Source organism: Rhipicephalus microplus, unplaced genomic scaffold (genome assembly GCF_043290135.1).
Source record: "Rhipicephalus microplus isolate Deutch F79 unplaced genomic scaffold, USDA_Rmic scaffold_189, whole genome shotgun sequence".
NCBI lineage: Eukaryota > Metazoa > Arthropoda > Arachnida > Ixodida > Ixodidae > Rhipicephalus > Rhipicephalus microplus.
The window spans coordinates 133302-149713 of NW_027464760.1; the positions used below are offsets into that span (position 1 = coordinate 133302).

The window sequence follows — 16412 nt, forward strand, 5'->3', positions numbered from 1 at the left end:
GCTGCGACTGTGGGGCTTGATCTAGGCGACCTCCTGCAGCCAAGCCAGATGAACTCGAGGCCGCTTCCCTGGCCTCCAAGCCAGGTGCATGGGTGGGCTCTCGTTGCGGGAGTGCTGGCCACGTATTGTAGCTTTTAGCACTGCACTGCGAAGAAAGCGGTGGGTAGTTCCTGGATAAATGCGCAGATGCCTGGATAGGTGGAGGAGCTCCGGGTTGAATAGGTTGCGAGGTCTGCTTTCCATGCTTTGGGGTTTTTGAGCGCTTGGATTGAGCACTCCTACCATGGCCTTCGCTGCTGGCGTGCTAAGGACGGCTGCGAGTTTGGTTGTTTGGTGGCAACTGTTCAGAAAGTTGTTTCAGTGGAGGATCATTGGGCTTTTCTAGGAGCTGGCGTCTATGTCCATCTCTAAGAACACGGGGACCAGGTCTCTTTTGTCGGGCTGGGCAACCCAGGTCGATGGTGGTGTGTTCGTCGGAGCCACTGGTTAAACACCGCGGGACGCAACCATCGTGGTGTTCACTTGGCTTGAGAATGCCACAATTTCCACACCGGCGTACCTGTGGATATGGGCAGATGTCGTGTCAGTGGCCAGTTCTGAGGCAGCAGTGGCACACTTGGGTGACTGGTCGTAAAGGTCTGCATCGAAATTCCACGCCTTGGAAGTAAACGTATCGGCGAACACGCTTTCTCTCGAAGGTGTAGAGGCATGCTCCATTCGTCCCGAATGGTCGCGCTTGGATAATATTGATACTTTGGAGATAAGTGACGGTGTCATTCATGAGGGCGTCCTCTGTGGGTATAGGGAGGGCTCCTGTGATTACTCCCTTGCAGGAATTATCTGGGGAAGCCACGTAAGCAGAGACTTCATACGATCTTCTGCCGAGCTTGAGCGTCTGCACATGGCACCGCTGTACCGCGAGGTCTGGGTCGGAGGTGCTGACTAGGGCAATGTTCTGCTCCTTGCGTACTCGTATCCACGCACTCATGGGCAAGGGGGCTCGGAGCGCGGTTTGTAAAGCAGCGCGCAAGGGTAAAACCGCTTCTTGTTGTAGAGACATGCCTCCTCTTATACGAAATATCACCTTGTGGTCCTCTACGGGAAGGCGTGGCAGGCGGGGCCGGCCGGTTCCATGTCGGTGCTCGTGTTTGTGGAATGTGGCTGGTGGCGTCGCGGTAGCCTTCTCGGCAACAACCTTCTTTCGGCGAGCGTCGATCACCTGAAACCACGGAGTGTGAGGCACGGATGGCAGCAGGTATGTATTGTTGGACGCTTCGGCAACGCCGCTCGGACCGGGGGTAGAGTCTCTGGGCCCGACATTGTCCATGGGTTCGAAGTCGTCAGCATCCATGCAGTCCAGTTGGCCTGGTGAGTCAGAATTGATGGTGGTCGTCTCCGCGAATCGGGCCCCTGCCCAGTTCGCTGCGTTGCGAGGCGCGTTGCAGGGCGCGTCGCCTGTAAGGTGGAGAGAGTGACACGGGAATCAGACCTGGGGAAGCACACACTCCGCCGCCAGCCGCGGCCGCTCACTGCTAGACCAGCTCCGCTGCGCAACACGTAACCATAGCAGCGCCGCCATTGTGCCCAGTGAATATGGCCGCCGTGATGTCACTTCCACCACACTTTTCACGCCACGCGCCGGCTGGGCAATCCCTCCTCTACCTTTCCTTCCTCCGTTGAGAACGAGCGCCTCTCTCAGTCTCCTGGATAGTCGCCGTGCGTGGCGGATCATCGGTGGAGCATGGACGAAGCAGAGCGGCGGGTGCGTTAAAGACGCTTGCGCAAGGCTTTCTTGGCTCGCGTCTCGTCGGTGTTACCCAGGCACCGTCTGCATTTTCGAACGCGACCGGACGCATGGACGCATGCACGGTCAGATGGACACATGGACGGATGGACGCTTTACCCCACTCATCATAATTCACTCCGTGGATATGCTGTGATTTTTTTTTCAGTTGTAACTTGCACAAAGACAACGGCCCATTCCACAGTTCCAGAAGAAGCAATGAAAACAACACGCTTAGTTTTCGTCACCGGTCTCTTTTAACTGCTGACCAGTGCAGCCCGGGACGGCAGCTTTTGCTGCATACTATTCACTACAAGTACTAAGTGCCACTTTACAACAGGTCAGGAAGCTTGTTCGAGCGCAGTCGAAACCGCTTGTGTATTGTACATAGGTATTTTGAAAAAGCGCAACGATGACGTTACAAAATGCAATGTTCATATTTAATGCTAAAAAATGTTCATCCACGCGCGGACAAAAAGAAAATGCGAGGGACAAACGACAGCGCTTACTCTCAACTAAATATTTATTAACGCGATAGCGTTAACTAGCTCGTTACACAGAAATGCTGGCGTCGGCTTGGGCGGTAATGGTTGTGAGCAAAAAATCATGATCTTGTCGGAGACCAAAAACTCGAGAAAGATGCCAATAGAACAAGCAATACAAATTTTTGGGTGCGAGTAAGAATGGAACCCACTGCAGGCTGTCAAGCAAGTGTTATACTACACAGCCAAGCATCTGCTTGTAAATACAATAAAAATAACTTCATCTGCTTGTGAATACAGTTTTAAAAAACTTTCAGGCTTTACAAACACACGTGTCTTGTATACAAACTTCACATTACAGTATGCAATATCAAAGTAATATTGCATGGTAAAACCATACATTGTCATCGGGCGCCAGAACGCTGTATTATCATTACCGCTTCGTTGTTTGAAGCTGGCCACCCATCACAAAAGACACATACGTTACTGCGCGTGTTCATTGAAGACCACGTTGTGGGTGCGTAGCAAGTTCCAAAAAGAAAGCTGGTACGTTAAAGCATGCTACTCATTATACAGAATGTAGCCATATGTGAAACCTCCCCCATATTTTCCGCTATCGCGTTCAACTCCTAAAAGTGGTTGTTTAGCTTAATTCTCTGCACGATTACGCTTCTCGAGACGTGCCGATCGTCCTTCCTCCGTCTGCTCGGCTCGCTGCCTGCTCTCGGCTTCGTTTTGACGACAAAGCATGGTTGCTTTCAGACTCTCCGATTCACTTTCCATATGGGCCAACGAATTTCACCGAGGCGGCTCCTCCCCTGTTGCAAGGCAGTTTCATCGGCTCCTCCTTTGACGTCATGCCAGATGGCTTGGTGGGGGTGCTGCCAGCTGCAGCGGTTGCTAGGCAACAGCTCAGCTCGTGGTATGGCCAATATAGCTCTCGCTACAAAAGTTTGCTGGCCCCAAAGGACCCTTTACGAATAGGGTGGGTGCTTATCTTGGAACCCCACTGGACAAAGCTCCTACCCACACACTTACGTCTCGACGTACGCGCAAGTATTTGGGTCGTAGAACTCACCCATAGATAGCACTTCCAAAGTACTCTCATTCGTCAACTATTCATACGCATTCACAGCTCTCAATTTAGCTTTCTTTTGGAGGGGGGGGGGGGGTGAGAAGAGCTCGACATACAGGGCCCGCTTGTGGAAAACACCGGCAGAAATTCTGAGACACTCGAAAAACTGGAGGGCTGTGCTACCAACATTGCGGCTGATAATAAGAATCACCAAGAAACACGCTGACATGAATGAAGCGATCCTGCACCGATCGCTTCATGTGCTCAGCATTCTTACCTACACGCTACCATGCATTCGCTTACTACCGTCAGAGAAGCCTAAAATCGAAGCTTCACATCGAAATGTGTGCAAGTAGCCACAGGACTCCCGATGCGCTGTCAACAACCAACCTATTCGGCGTATAGGTTTACGCAATGCCCTTGACGAGATGACAGCAGCATACGTACCATGCAGCTCAATACGAAATGCTCTCGCAAACAGCGGTGGGCCCGTTTCCCTCCATAGCAGAAATGGGCTTCAGGTACATAGGAACAATGAATCCCCAAGTAGACATTCATGGAACAGCGGCAACACCTTAAGATAACGTCATTGCCTCGCAATATGCACCCTGCCCGCCATGCAGACAAAAGAGCCCTCCACACGCTAATATTGTCGATGAAGAGCTAAACGGGAGTGTTCAATGAAAGGTTAACGCCCGTATCAATCAAACGCTCGTTGACTTTCCCCCGCTTTCAATGTAGCACAAACGCGCTTCGAGCGCGCTGTTCATATGCGGCGCCAAGGCACCACAAGCACGTTTTAAACACGCTGCCTTGAGGAGGTAGCAAGTCAATTCAAGAAGTATTTCTGACTACAGCAGTTGCTCTTGGTGTCCCTAATGAAGTACCTAGGGCCCCTCAAAATTTGTAACATGAAAGTGTTTGAAGCCGGGCTCCACCACGGATGCACTGACGTACTTCCTCCACGGAAGTGACGTTAAAAATTATATACTAAGAGATTGCAAACAAAAAAAAACCTAGAAGCCAGCATTCGTCACGCGGAATCAAACCGACAACCTATGGATTCTGAGCGTGATGCTAACCACTCCGCCAAAGAGCATACATTAGCTAGGGATCTAATGGCAAACCATTTATATACACCATGTACCGTTTGGAAGTCCTCAGAGCTGTGAAACTTTAGAGTGTTTTTGTTAGCAGTGGCGAGATGGCGCTACGGGCTCGCGTTGGGCGCGCTCTAAAGGTCATCCATCACCTTCACGAAGCGTTGCCTGCACGGAGCAAGATCTCTCCTGCGCGCGCTTATAAAAGTCGTCATTCAGGATAGGACGAAGGTCAGTTCGCACGCTGCCGCGGCCCCGTTTACAAAAAGAGCTCGCTGATGACACGGGACGCAGGAAGAATTGCGACACTTGTCCGCGCTTGTCCAGTTTACACTTCTGCGCTCGTTCCGCGCGTCTTTGAATGCGCTTTAGATATCAAGCTGCGTCAGTTGTTAGTGTGCTCGTCCTATGTGCGTTAATTTCGTGCGTGCTTTCTGCTTCAGGTGTGTGCTGCAAGTTTCGAGCTGCTTGCCGTTTTTAACGTGACGTTACACTTTGTTGCCGTTGCTGAAACAATGCACAATGAAACGCCCAACTACCTCTGTAAGCACACGTTTTAATTTCGTGTTATACCGATTCCTATACGGGGGATCAGTCACACTTTCTTTTTATTTTTAATCGGCAGATGTTGATGTTCGTATTGCATGCGAAAACGTCATTTTAAAGACAAAGTGCCTTATGGCCTAGGGCAGTCCCGTTTACTTCGGGCGTAGCCAGCTCAGCATATCCACAGACAGACAGACGGACAGACGCTTCACCCCACCTCGTGAATCAATATCGGCTCCGATTGATATTGATATGTGGGGTTTAACGTCCCAAAACCAGCATACGATTACGAGAGACACCGTAGTGAAGGGCTCCGGAAATTTCGACCACCTGGCGTTCTTTAACATGCACCCAATTCTGAGCACACGGGCCTAAATCATTTCCGCCTCCATCGGAAATGCAGACGCCGCAGTTGGAATTCAATCCCAACCCCTGTGGTTCAGCAGCCGGGTACCCTAGCCACTGTACCACCGCGGCGGGGCAATATCGGCTCTGTGCATCCTCTTGCCTGGCATCAACATTGCTGAACAATATATTCCGCAGCTGAAGGAAGCCTAAAATAGTTCCACGCGCCGATTTGATGGGTTCATGCATGCCAAAGAAAGAGACGCATGGGGGGAAAATAAAGACGAAGCTAAACTAGAGGAACTCTCCGGTTTGCTACGTCATGGTGTACCTTGTACTTGAAGGGTAAAGGGTGGGTGAAAGATAAAAGAAATGAAAGTCTCGGCAACCACGCTAAAAGCGTGACTAGAGTAGCAGTGCTTATGCCGACCTTCAAACCACAGCCTTGTCGATTTTTCTTACCTGAAGAAGTCGGCGTTACCAGCATGCGAAGGCAGTCGGCGGCAGCGAGTTAAAAACTACTCGCAATTATTTTACTTGCTCAGAGGTCGTACGCTTGGTCCATGGCTACTGCATTTGACGACTATAGGATGTGCCCACGTGTGCGTGCTCTTTCCATTTGGTTAGCGACCAAATTGAACAGCTAAAACAAAGCGAAGCAATTCGATTTGAAATTGCTCACAATCGCTGCGTAGTCCTGCATTCTTAGTACTCTATAATTGTTCCGCCTTGGGTGATAAAGACACGCGTATGCGTAACACCTCATCAATTTCGAAAATAAGATGTAAGGTGGGCGAGTTGGTTGAAGCTGTTGAAGTTTATTTCGACGGAAAAGTGCCTTATTGAACGAGGGGCGAGAAAAGTGGTGCAAAGGACATGCTCTAAATTCATGTGCCCTTCTCTCGTAATTTATTCAGTAACGCGCTTTTTCAACAAAATTAACTTCAACCAACTCGCCTTTCTAACCATTTATGTGTACACCATATATTGCAGCAGAGCACCAGGTTCATCAAACAATTGACACGGGGTACGGGGCCTCGATGGGCATGGCTTAATTGACAACTACGCACCCACTTTTCCAAGTTCGTTAGCAAACGAGGAAAAGCGAACTTGCTCGCTACACAAATGCGAGCACAACGATGACGTCGTTACGACATACAACGTTTGTAGCCGTCCGGGGCTTGAGACGACTATGGTCATTTGCCGGCGGCGGTGCCTCTCGGAATGACGAAGACCTTTCTCGAGCTGAGCGCCCTGTGTATGGCCCGGAGTAAGGGCGACCGCGAGTTGCCGCAGTCGCCTCGGAAGTCGTCGAAAGCAAGGTCCCAGACGGCGACGCATAGGCCCGGCGTGCCCATGTCCCTGCGCATGCGCGACAGCTTGATCGGAAGTGACTGAACGCCCTCGTAGGCGACCCAGTCGCGGAAGCGCACAGCGTAGCTACACATGCCGTCCGGGTCGACGCTGTCGCGCAGCAGGTACTGGCACACGAGCGGGTACTCGAGCACGCCTCGGGCCTGGCTGTCCCCGGCGGCCGGGCCCGCTCGGCTGGCGGCGCTGCCCGCGTGGAAGGAGCCCGACGAGCGCAGCGTCCACCGGTGGCCCATGAGCGAGACGCTGAAGCACAGCCGCTGGCGGTGCTCGCGCGGCACTTCGTACTTTAGCGCACGCATAACTTCATGCATCGTGGGGCTGTTCCTGCGCCGGAGAGAGAGAGAGAGAGAAGCTGCACTCTATATGTCATAGTGAATAAAAATTCTATGGGGGAGGAGGTAGGCACAGGCCTGTTGTGCAATCCCCTGGCTGCGCTGCTGAACGTAGTCTCTGCGCTGGTGCGTCATGTAGAGGATATCTTACTAGTTCCCTCCTATTAGGCGCCAATAAGCCCCAGGAGCGTAGCCGGAAATTTTTTTCCGATGTGTGGGTGGGGGGGGGGGGCATCTATTTTATTTCGGGGAGGGCATTCTTTGAAATGGTCATTTTTTGTTCTGACTCCTTGGCGAACACAAAATGTAAGGGGGAGGGCACAGGCACAGTGTGCCACCCCCTGCCACCCCTTGCCAAGCCCAGGGAACAATGCCCACGCGATAATATTAAATATACTACAAGGGTTTACCAAAAGAAAATCAGGTGAACAGGAAAATTATTTTTTTTTCTTCACTTGAGTTCGTGTTTGCATGCCCCTCATCTTCTAAGGTAGAGTGCATTATTACTGTGTCTTTGAAATGGAGAGCGAGTGATGTTTACGCTACCCAGGTGCTTTGATCTTGGAGCGGCCAGTCGTCTGGTTTTTAGACGGCGTGGTGTACGGGCTGGGACACTGCGCGTACTTCTCGCTGGCGTCGTGGAAGCCGTGCGTGGTGGCCAGCAGGAAATCAGCCTGGTCAGCTATTCCAGGCAGGTGATAACCGCGGTGGCGATATTCCTCCTGCCGACGCGAAATCACAATTAGCATCAGTGATTGAGTCAAATTATCAGCAAGACACTGTGTGAAGTGTTCCCGGCTCCGCACGCACCAAGGCCGATAACAATGAGACTCATGTATTGCGTCCGCGTTCACAACAAATACACTTCTGCACTATAGCCACGAAGCTTTATTTGCTAAACAAAGCAGACGAAAACTTTCAATTATCTTTTCCCCAATCTGCGCGCTACACTCCATGCGCCTATCCTTCGTGACCTGGAATAACTAGCGAGGCAGTGCCTAAGTATATACATGCATGTAACGGAAATTGTGGCGTTTTTTTTTCTAGAAGAGCAAAATTCCGAAACTGAAACTGGGCTCAATTTCGAGAGTGCGTAAAACAACCCTATGTATTTTTCTCTTTCGAAATACCTGTAATCAATATACGTCAATTTTCGATTGTAACGTTAGCTGAGAAAAGCAGGTTCGATTAAAAGTGAGCGAAATTGCCTATCTCTTTGAATCAAACTGAACCAGATTCGTTAAACTATCATTGTGTGCACAATAAATAAATAAATAAACCAGCGTGGCTGCATGCAATCTGTTTCATTTGTGCCCCAGTTGCATTGCTATAGTAGCTTCGTTCCACAATTACTTTTTGTTGGGCGAGTTACTGAAAGACATGGTGAATGAGTAAGGCCGAATATAATGAGTAAGAGGCAGACTTTCCTACTTCCTTCAGTCTATTACTTATAATAACAGCCAATAATGCCAAGTGCGGTGTGGGAATTGTCTTTTTAGTATATTCATGTAAATGTGAAGAAAGTATTCGCCACTGGCAAGAACGGAACCTGCGACCTTCAAATAACGCGTCCAATACGTTACCACAGAGCTACACCGCCCCGCCGCGGTGGTCTAGTGGCTAAGGTACTCGGCTGCTGACCCGCAGGCCGCGGGTTCGAATCCCGGCTGCGGCGGCTGCATTTCCGATGAAGGCGGAAATGTTGTAGGCCCGTGTGCTCAGCTTTGGGTGCACGTTAAAGAACCCCAGGGTGGTCGAAATTTCTGGAGCCCTCCACTACGGCGTCTCTCATAATCATATGGTGGTTTAGGGACGTTAAACCCCACATATCAATCAATCAATCAATCAACCACAGAGCTACAGTGGCGGTCATCCCTCCGACCAGTATATTGGGTGTATATGTGCATTTAAGCGAGAAAACAACAGCCAACGCCACCTGCTGCTATGACGGCGAGTGTCGAACACACTTTTCTGCCTGTTGGCGTTTCTTCCTGACCAATAATCCTTCACATATACCTGAAGGCATCAAGCCTGCCAGAACAAGAGCCTCGCTGTTTCTTTCATCACATTTACATTACAATCATTCCTAATAGCATCCCCTATACTTTCTTCGGCATCATTGTCTGTTATCATCAAGACTGTGTCTAACAAAGAAAACGTGCCCTTAAATCTATATTTCTTTCCTTCTGCCAATTCGTACTTCCTGTTGAGGTTTTCACTATAGTATCATTTGGTGTCATGTCCGGCTTTAGCTCCGAGATGGCACACATGAAACGTCAGCGCAAGGCTACTGAATTGAAAACATTAGGCACCGATATATTTCTTGATGAAGAAATGATTAACCTGAAAAGAAGAAGCTATGAGGATGAAGAAGAGCTGAAGCATATTACGAAGGCCCATGTGCAAAGAATCAACAAAACTCTGCCGACCGTCCACATTATTGTGCCTGCTTCTTGGAAGCAGCCCTCGCCCTGAAAGTTTCGCCATTACGTCTGTGCAACACAGGTGTATATCGGCGAAAGCCCAATGAAGATGTTGATTTTGTCACAAAATATTGATTTATTGTTTCCTGCCAATTAGACTTTTTCGCATAGCCAATTAAAGCCCAAATGGTGAATGTGCAAGACCGAATATAATGAGTAAGAGACTCTAATGAGTTCTTATCTATATTTATCTATCCTAAATGCTGACAATAATGAGAAATATAAATTTTTGTCACAATATAGGCCTAAAGTATTTTGGTGACAGGGGCAGCTTGATAAAAAAAATGGTTGGATCAGGCTCGACCATATTGACAGCAACAAAAAAAAACGGCATTTTTATGTTTCACTTGAAAAAAATGGTTCATTTGAAACTTAAAAAAACATTTATACCGCAATCCCGTAAATCGTCATTATAGAAGGTCAAATCCCAAGGGTGAAAGCTTTTTGGCAAACATTGTGACACAAACCAAGTATATACTTGTTGTGGGGCCTCGTGCAAAGAATGGAGAAACGCTTATATATACCTGGTACGGCACTCCGACGGTGATGACGTAGCGAAGCCCGAAACGCTCGCGCAGTGTCTCGATTAACACGAGGAAGTTCTGCTTGTCGGCCGGGGATCCGCAGTGGCCGCCGGGCTGTCGCCAGTCCAGGTGGAGGCCGTCGAATCCCCGGTTGACGAGCCACCAGTAGGCCTTGTCGGCGAAAGCGCGCGTCCTGTTCAGGAGGCCGGTCACGCTGGAAAACTGAAAGGTGTCCCGCTCGTCGGGCCCGCCACCCAGCGCCAGGAGCACCTTCAGGTGCGTGTAGACGCCCTTCAGCTCTGCAGCCTGCCGGAAGCCCTGCGCTCAAGAGAGCAGCAAAGCTAGGAACTACTCTGCTGATTACTCTGCCGCATTCAATTTCGCGTTGGTTCCCGTAATTATTTATATAGAAATAATACTAGCTCAAGATTTAAGTCTCAATCCACCTGACGAAGGACGTTGCAGCGAAGGACTACAGTAATTACGACCGCCTGTGGTTCTATACAACGTGCGCCTAAATGTAAGTGCACAAGCCTGAATAGCACTTCACCTCCATCGAAAATGTGACTGCCATGGCCGGGAAGTATTATAAGCACATGACCACCATGGCCGAACGTAATAAGCTCGGGTTCCACTCTGTAAGGCAGGACAAGGCTACATATGACTCACGTAGTACACTGTGACATCTAGAAACTACACGAGTCATCACGTTATTCAATACAGCTAACCAATTAAGTGACCCCAGTTTTATGTTTCAGCAGACCTTACGGGAAGCTGTGGCTCGACGATTACCTATCGTCAGTTTTGCTGCAGCCTTTTCAAACCAATCTTAGTATACCATTTTAATTAGCCCAAAGAAAAAGTATTCTACAAGTAATAATGTGTTGTGCCAGTTATCACTATGTGTACTGATTTCCTTGTTTCACACAATCACGTAGTTGCTTATCTTTGCCGACAGCTCTCTTATCACTCGCATACACTTTATATCTAAAGTACGCCGAATTCATCATATCTATACACTTCACATAAAACTTTTAACATATAGACGATGCATGACGAATAAGGTTAACAGCCAACACAAAGACTCACTCACAAATGTGTTGTCGTGCATCGCCTGTTTTGGCTCAAAGTTTTATGAAAACACAATACTGGCTTGCCGACCTGACTATACAAGTTAGACGGACTATTCTCCCACTTTCTTAAGTTTACTGTCAGTTTTAACACGGGCTGTCCCTGCCTGGTACGTCTCGTCGAACGTGGGGTCCTTGCTGTAGATGGAGCCGTCGGCCGTGACACCGGCCGCGTGGTAGATGAGGTGGGTGCAGAAGGCGCCCGGCACGTCGACCACGCGGTAGTGCAGCTTGGGAAAACGCAGAAACACGTCGTGCTGGTACACGCAGAATATGGGGTTCGTGCTGACGACCCGGGTGCGGTAGGGCACGAAGCCCTCCGCGTCGATGGAAGGCGGCGAAGCGTGCACGCTACTGCCGTCCACCAGCGGATGGAAGTCCTTGCAAGTGGCTGGGTCGAAGCCCCGCTGGATGCTGATGCTGAGGCTGCCGTTCGGGAACAACATCCCCTTCTGATGCATGCCTGCCGGTAAATAAAACATGTCATCAGAGTGAGTGATTTGCCAGATAAATAGCCTTCACGGAGATATTGCCATTAAATCTAACATCGTCATTAATAGCAGGCTCTGAATGCACATGTTTTAGTGCGCTTGAGGACAACTTAAAAGAACAAACGCCCACATCCAGCAGACATTCGCAGCAGGAGGAGGGAGGGCTACAGCCTGCCCTCGACCCCGCAAGACAAAAAAAAAATGAGTGGAAGGGGATGTTTTACCGACATAAGTAATAATAAATATTCTCAAAGACTTCAACAAGTGCCCTCCCAACAAAAATTATTCCTGGTTACGGGCCTGATTCGCAGCATATCAATTCCTTTCTGAGTTAAGCAAGTTATTCTAGGCCCGACACGAAATTTAATGTGTGGCATTAAAGGGGCCCTGCCACACTTTTTGAGTATGGTCAGAGAGCGCTGCCGATCGGTAGTAGAGGCTTCCGACAACCTGTGAGCCAAATATTCTATCGCAGCACGTGCCCTGGAAGTCACAATAAATTATCGGTCAGCTGAAAATTGCTTTCTCTTCTCTCAACAAATCACGGAATAAGCCCAAAAATCACTCGTAGTAAGCTCATCTATCAGGCATTGGCTGATTTGAACATGGCGCGCTCGGTCCTTACAAAGATCGCCATGGGAGGCCGCGACTTGTCCACGCGTGCGCGCACGATCACACCGAAAAAACCTCGCATTCGAAGGGAAAAAAATTGGCAGCGTATCCACGGAGTGAATGCTGGAGAGTGGGGCGAAGCATTCGCCCGTCCATTCGTTCTTGCTTCCGTCCGTCCATGCGTCCGTCTGTGTGACCGTCCATGCGTCCATCCGCCCGTCCGTGCGTGCGTCTGTTTGTGCGTCCGTCCCTGCGTTCGTCCATGCATCCACCCCTGCGTCCGTTCATGCGTCCATCCATGCATCTGTCTGTGTGTCTGTTCGGCCATCTATTCAACACTCCAAGTACCACCATCTCGCATCATTTCATCATATATTCCCCACATAGAAGCACCGCCATTCAGCGGACATTCCAAGGACTAAACGAGAGGTGGCACACGCACACTTCCTTACGGCTTGCGGTTCGGGTCTACTTCCCGTCTTTGACCACCTCGAGTTCATGGTATATACTAGTTCACTAGTATTCATGGTCCTGCGGCCCAACGCTCGCTAAACCTTTCTAAAAGCAAGGAGGTTACGCCCAGCGAGTATACACATTTTCACAGGAAGGAAAAAAAACACCGCCATGATGGGCTGTGCGCGGGAGTACAAAGGCTAAGGGGGCAGCGTTTCGAGTGCATTTTCGAGGGTACGCGCCAATTTGCACAGCCCAAGGAGGGCTATGGCGGCGCCCAGGGAGGCGTTTATGAAAAGGTGAATAACGTAGCCACCCTTTCTTGTTATATAGTGCTCAAAGTACATGCCAATGGCTGCTAATGGGAAAGGAGAGACAGGAGAATTCGGCTTTTACTTTCTTACGGCTTGCGCTTCGTATCTACTTCCCATTTTTAACCACCTCGAGTTCATTCATGGTATATACAAGTTCATTGTATTCATGGCACTGCGGTTCAACGCTCGCTAAACCTTTCTAAAGCTAAGGAGGTTACACCCAGCGAGTATAACGTAGCAACCCTTTCTTGTCAGATAGTGCTCAATGTACATGCCAATGGTTGCTAGTGGGGATCGCAGAGTGCACGTTAACTAAAAGCCGAATGCTCCTGTTTCTCTTTCCTCATTAGCAGCCATTGGCATGTACATTAAGCATTGTTTTGTATTGTTCAACGACGCACAGAAGAAATCTCTCACCGGCACCACCTCGGAAGTCAAAATGTTATACTTGTTACATACTACAGCGGCTACGAGGGACGAACAAGTAGCGTTATAGGGAGCTTCGCCCCTAAAAAGCCAAAGTGCTGATGGTCACGAAGCGCGCGTGACGTTTTTCTTTGCGCCTGTCATCCCTCCCTGCTTAGCTCCCAGTGCTTTCGTCAGGATTTTAAAATTTTTTGCGCCGTTTAATTCGTGAAGCATTAAGCTCTTCCAGACAGTTCATTCCATACTTACTTGAAAAAGTATTTCGGGGTCCCTTTAAAATGACGATGGCGTCGTCCCGAATTGTAGTGCTGGAATTTAGATCTGGCTTCGCCGTTTGTATATTGTTGTACTCGTCTTCCAGCATCGCACTCACCAAAATTCAACGCAGCTCGATTCACCAAAATTCTTGGTTGGGTTTAAATCTGAATGAATGAGTGAGTGCTTCAACTCGCAAGTTTACGGAAGGCCAGCCTTCTTCCATTGAGAATATAAGCGAGAGCTGAGGCATTTATTTCAATATTTTTATGTGATACAAGGTTAATACGTGGCACCCTAACGCACGTGTAACACGTGAGCTATAGGGTGCCGTTAGTGACCCATTAGAACGTTGTATATATAGAAATTTACTTCCAGTGTTTTCTCGTGATTTGTAGGGTTGCTGATTTATGACTCTCGAAATACGAGCGCGTAATTTAAACAGAGATTTAGGTAGGCAGGAACAATATTGTTTTGTATTGCCCTAAATACCTGCGGCCATGGTTCCCGCCTTGTAGTAGAGCACGCACAGGGGTAACAGCAGCAACACCGTTGTCAAAGCCACGCACGTCGTGAACAGGTTGGTGTTGTTTCGGCGTGCGAACGACACCAGCCGGTCTCTCCGGGACAAAACAGTCGGCCCGACATTGTGCACTCGCGGCCGTAAATGAAGCTGTTCCCGCAATGTGGCGGCCAGACTTGCTAGTCTCGCCGAATAGCCTTCGCCGTGCAAGGTACCCGGCTGCTGCAACAGGTAACGTGACACAACGCATCATTGCTGCTGCAAGGTGGAGGTACTTTACATATTTGCATGCATGGGTACCAGCAAGGGGGTGCAAAAGGGGGCACTTGTACCCCATATTACGTGCGCTCCAACCGTACTAACTCCACTAAGGAAAAAGCCTGCCCATAATGTACGCATACAGGGTGTATGAAGGTATACATTTTGTGTCCTGAAAACTCTGAAACCATTAGTGACCCATGTTGTCCTTAAACATTAGAAAGTTTTCTAATAGCGTACGTTAAGTTAGCGGGCTTTGCGGGCGTAGGATTACTTAAGGGTACCAAAAGAGTTACCGATCAGTGTTTGTCCCCAGCAAACGCTGACGCTTGCTCAAGCCACCGCAAAGAGACTTTGCGGACCGAATGCTATTTCGAAAGATCTTTGTGGGTGGACCACAAACGCTAACGGCGGTTAGCGTTATGACACATTCGCAGTGGCAGCGACCAGAACAAATGGCTCTTGCGTACGCTATTCGAAAACTCGCTAATTACCATCAGGATTTCTCCGTATACACTCACTTTCTTTACCGTTGAGCGCTCAATGCCTTTTATTAATAATGAGGTTTCAGACTACTAATTTGCCTGCCATTTGTGACAGACTATTGGGCACGCAGCGATAAGGGAAATAAATGTGAGCACTGTGGATGACGACTGTCGTTCGCTAAGAAGACGAGTGCCAAAGGGCGCAAGTTTCTTTCGATTGGTGTAAAGGAATAATACCGACAAGGATATTTTTAATGCCCTTGCATCTGCAATGTGAGCAGTCTTACATTTCGGTATAAAAGCTCTTATAAAGCGCTTCCACAGAGTATCTGTTTGAACGAACTTATTTTATTTTAGACTCAATGGGTATCGTTTTTGCACGAATATTGCATTACCATTTGACAGTCTTAAAAGTAATGACGCTAAAATGGCCCAGTTGACATGAGTGTTATAGCTGAACGCTGAACAACAGCGACCATGCGTCGTAGTTACATTTAGGGAGTCGCGTTTTATTGCCTTACGTCAGCGGAATCTTCCAGCTGGCTCTCCAACTCCATGACGCGCCGTTGCGGTGGATCGTGGGTGCCCAGCGTGGCCTCCGTAGTGAACTGGCTGTCGATGGTCGTTGGCTGGGAGCGCAGGACGTCGTCGTCACCATCCCCTGCGCGACAGCGGCTTGAGTCCGAGCTGTCGTCAAAGTCGTAGACGTCGGTCTCGGGCGCAGTGGTCGTGTCGACGTGAGAACTCTCAACGTGGAGTCTTCCGCGTGTGCGCTTCGGCAGGATTCTGTGGTGCGTCCTCGGCATTTCTCGTGGTCAGCAGCTTTTGACTAAGACTCCGTGGAACGACGCGTCGAAACCTGCCGCTGGCCAACGGCGTCCTCTTCTTCTTTGTGCTCGTGCTCCCATAAGCGCGTGACCCCCGAGAATGTCAACGTCGACGACGAACGCGCACTCTCATTGTAAGGAATTGGTTATGGTAACGATGAAGAGCCGTCTTTGACAAAAAGGACTATAAAAAAATGTACAGGTGGAAATTATTGCCCAAGAATGAAGCCGTGCCTACGGCAAGACGGTGGCTGCGGCTGCCATCTTACTAGGGGTATGATAAAGTATCACCGTTATTGCAGTGTCTAGTAATAGTATATTTCTAGACACTGTACCGTTATGAACGGAGCGTTTCCCTCGCACGCCCAACGAGTTTGATATGAAAACTTTTTCCGGTCACATGGGGCTCCAAGTGCGTCCTACTAAGTGTTACTGATTTTGCCTATAATTAGAGGCAAAGCTCTTTGAAGATTCAGTCACCCATACTCATTTCTGTGTGTTATTTCGTCGGGAACAATTACCTTTTAATGTAAAACTAACTTAGCATTCACCTTAACATATCAAAGCCACTTGATCATTAAGTGGACACTACCA

General features: G+C 49.1%; 1 protein-coding gene across 1 annotated transcript; it reads right to left on the reverse strand.

Moving 5' to 3' along the window:
• Positions 1-6062: 6062 nt before the first annotated feature.
• On the reverse strand, positions 6063-15797 carry LOC142791805 (chitotriosidase-1-like). Its single transcript, XM_075885550.1, has 7 exons — positions 15513-15797; positions 14218-14470; positions 13844-13892; positions 11282-11690; positions 10045-10362; positions 7584-7759; positions 6063-7029 (listed from the first exon to the last, which is right to left on the reverse strand). The coding sequence occupies exons 1-7, from the start codon at positions 15795-15797 to the stop codon at positions 6528-6530; spliced, it is 1992 nt and encodes a 663-aa protein (XP_075741665.1). The 3' UTR covers positions 6063-6527.
• Between the last annotated feature and the right edge of the window lie 615 nt (positions 15798-16412).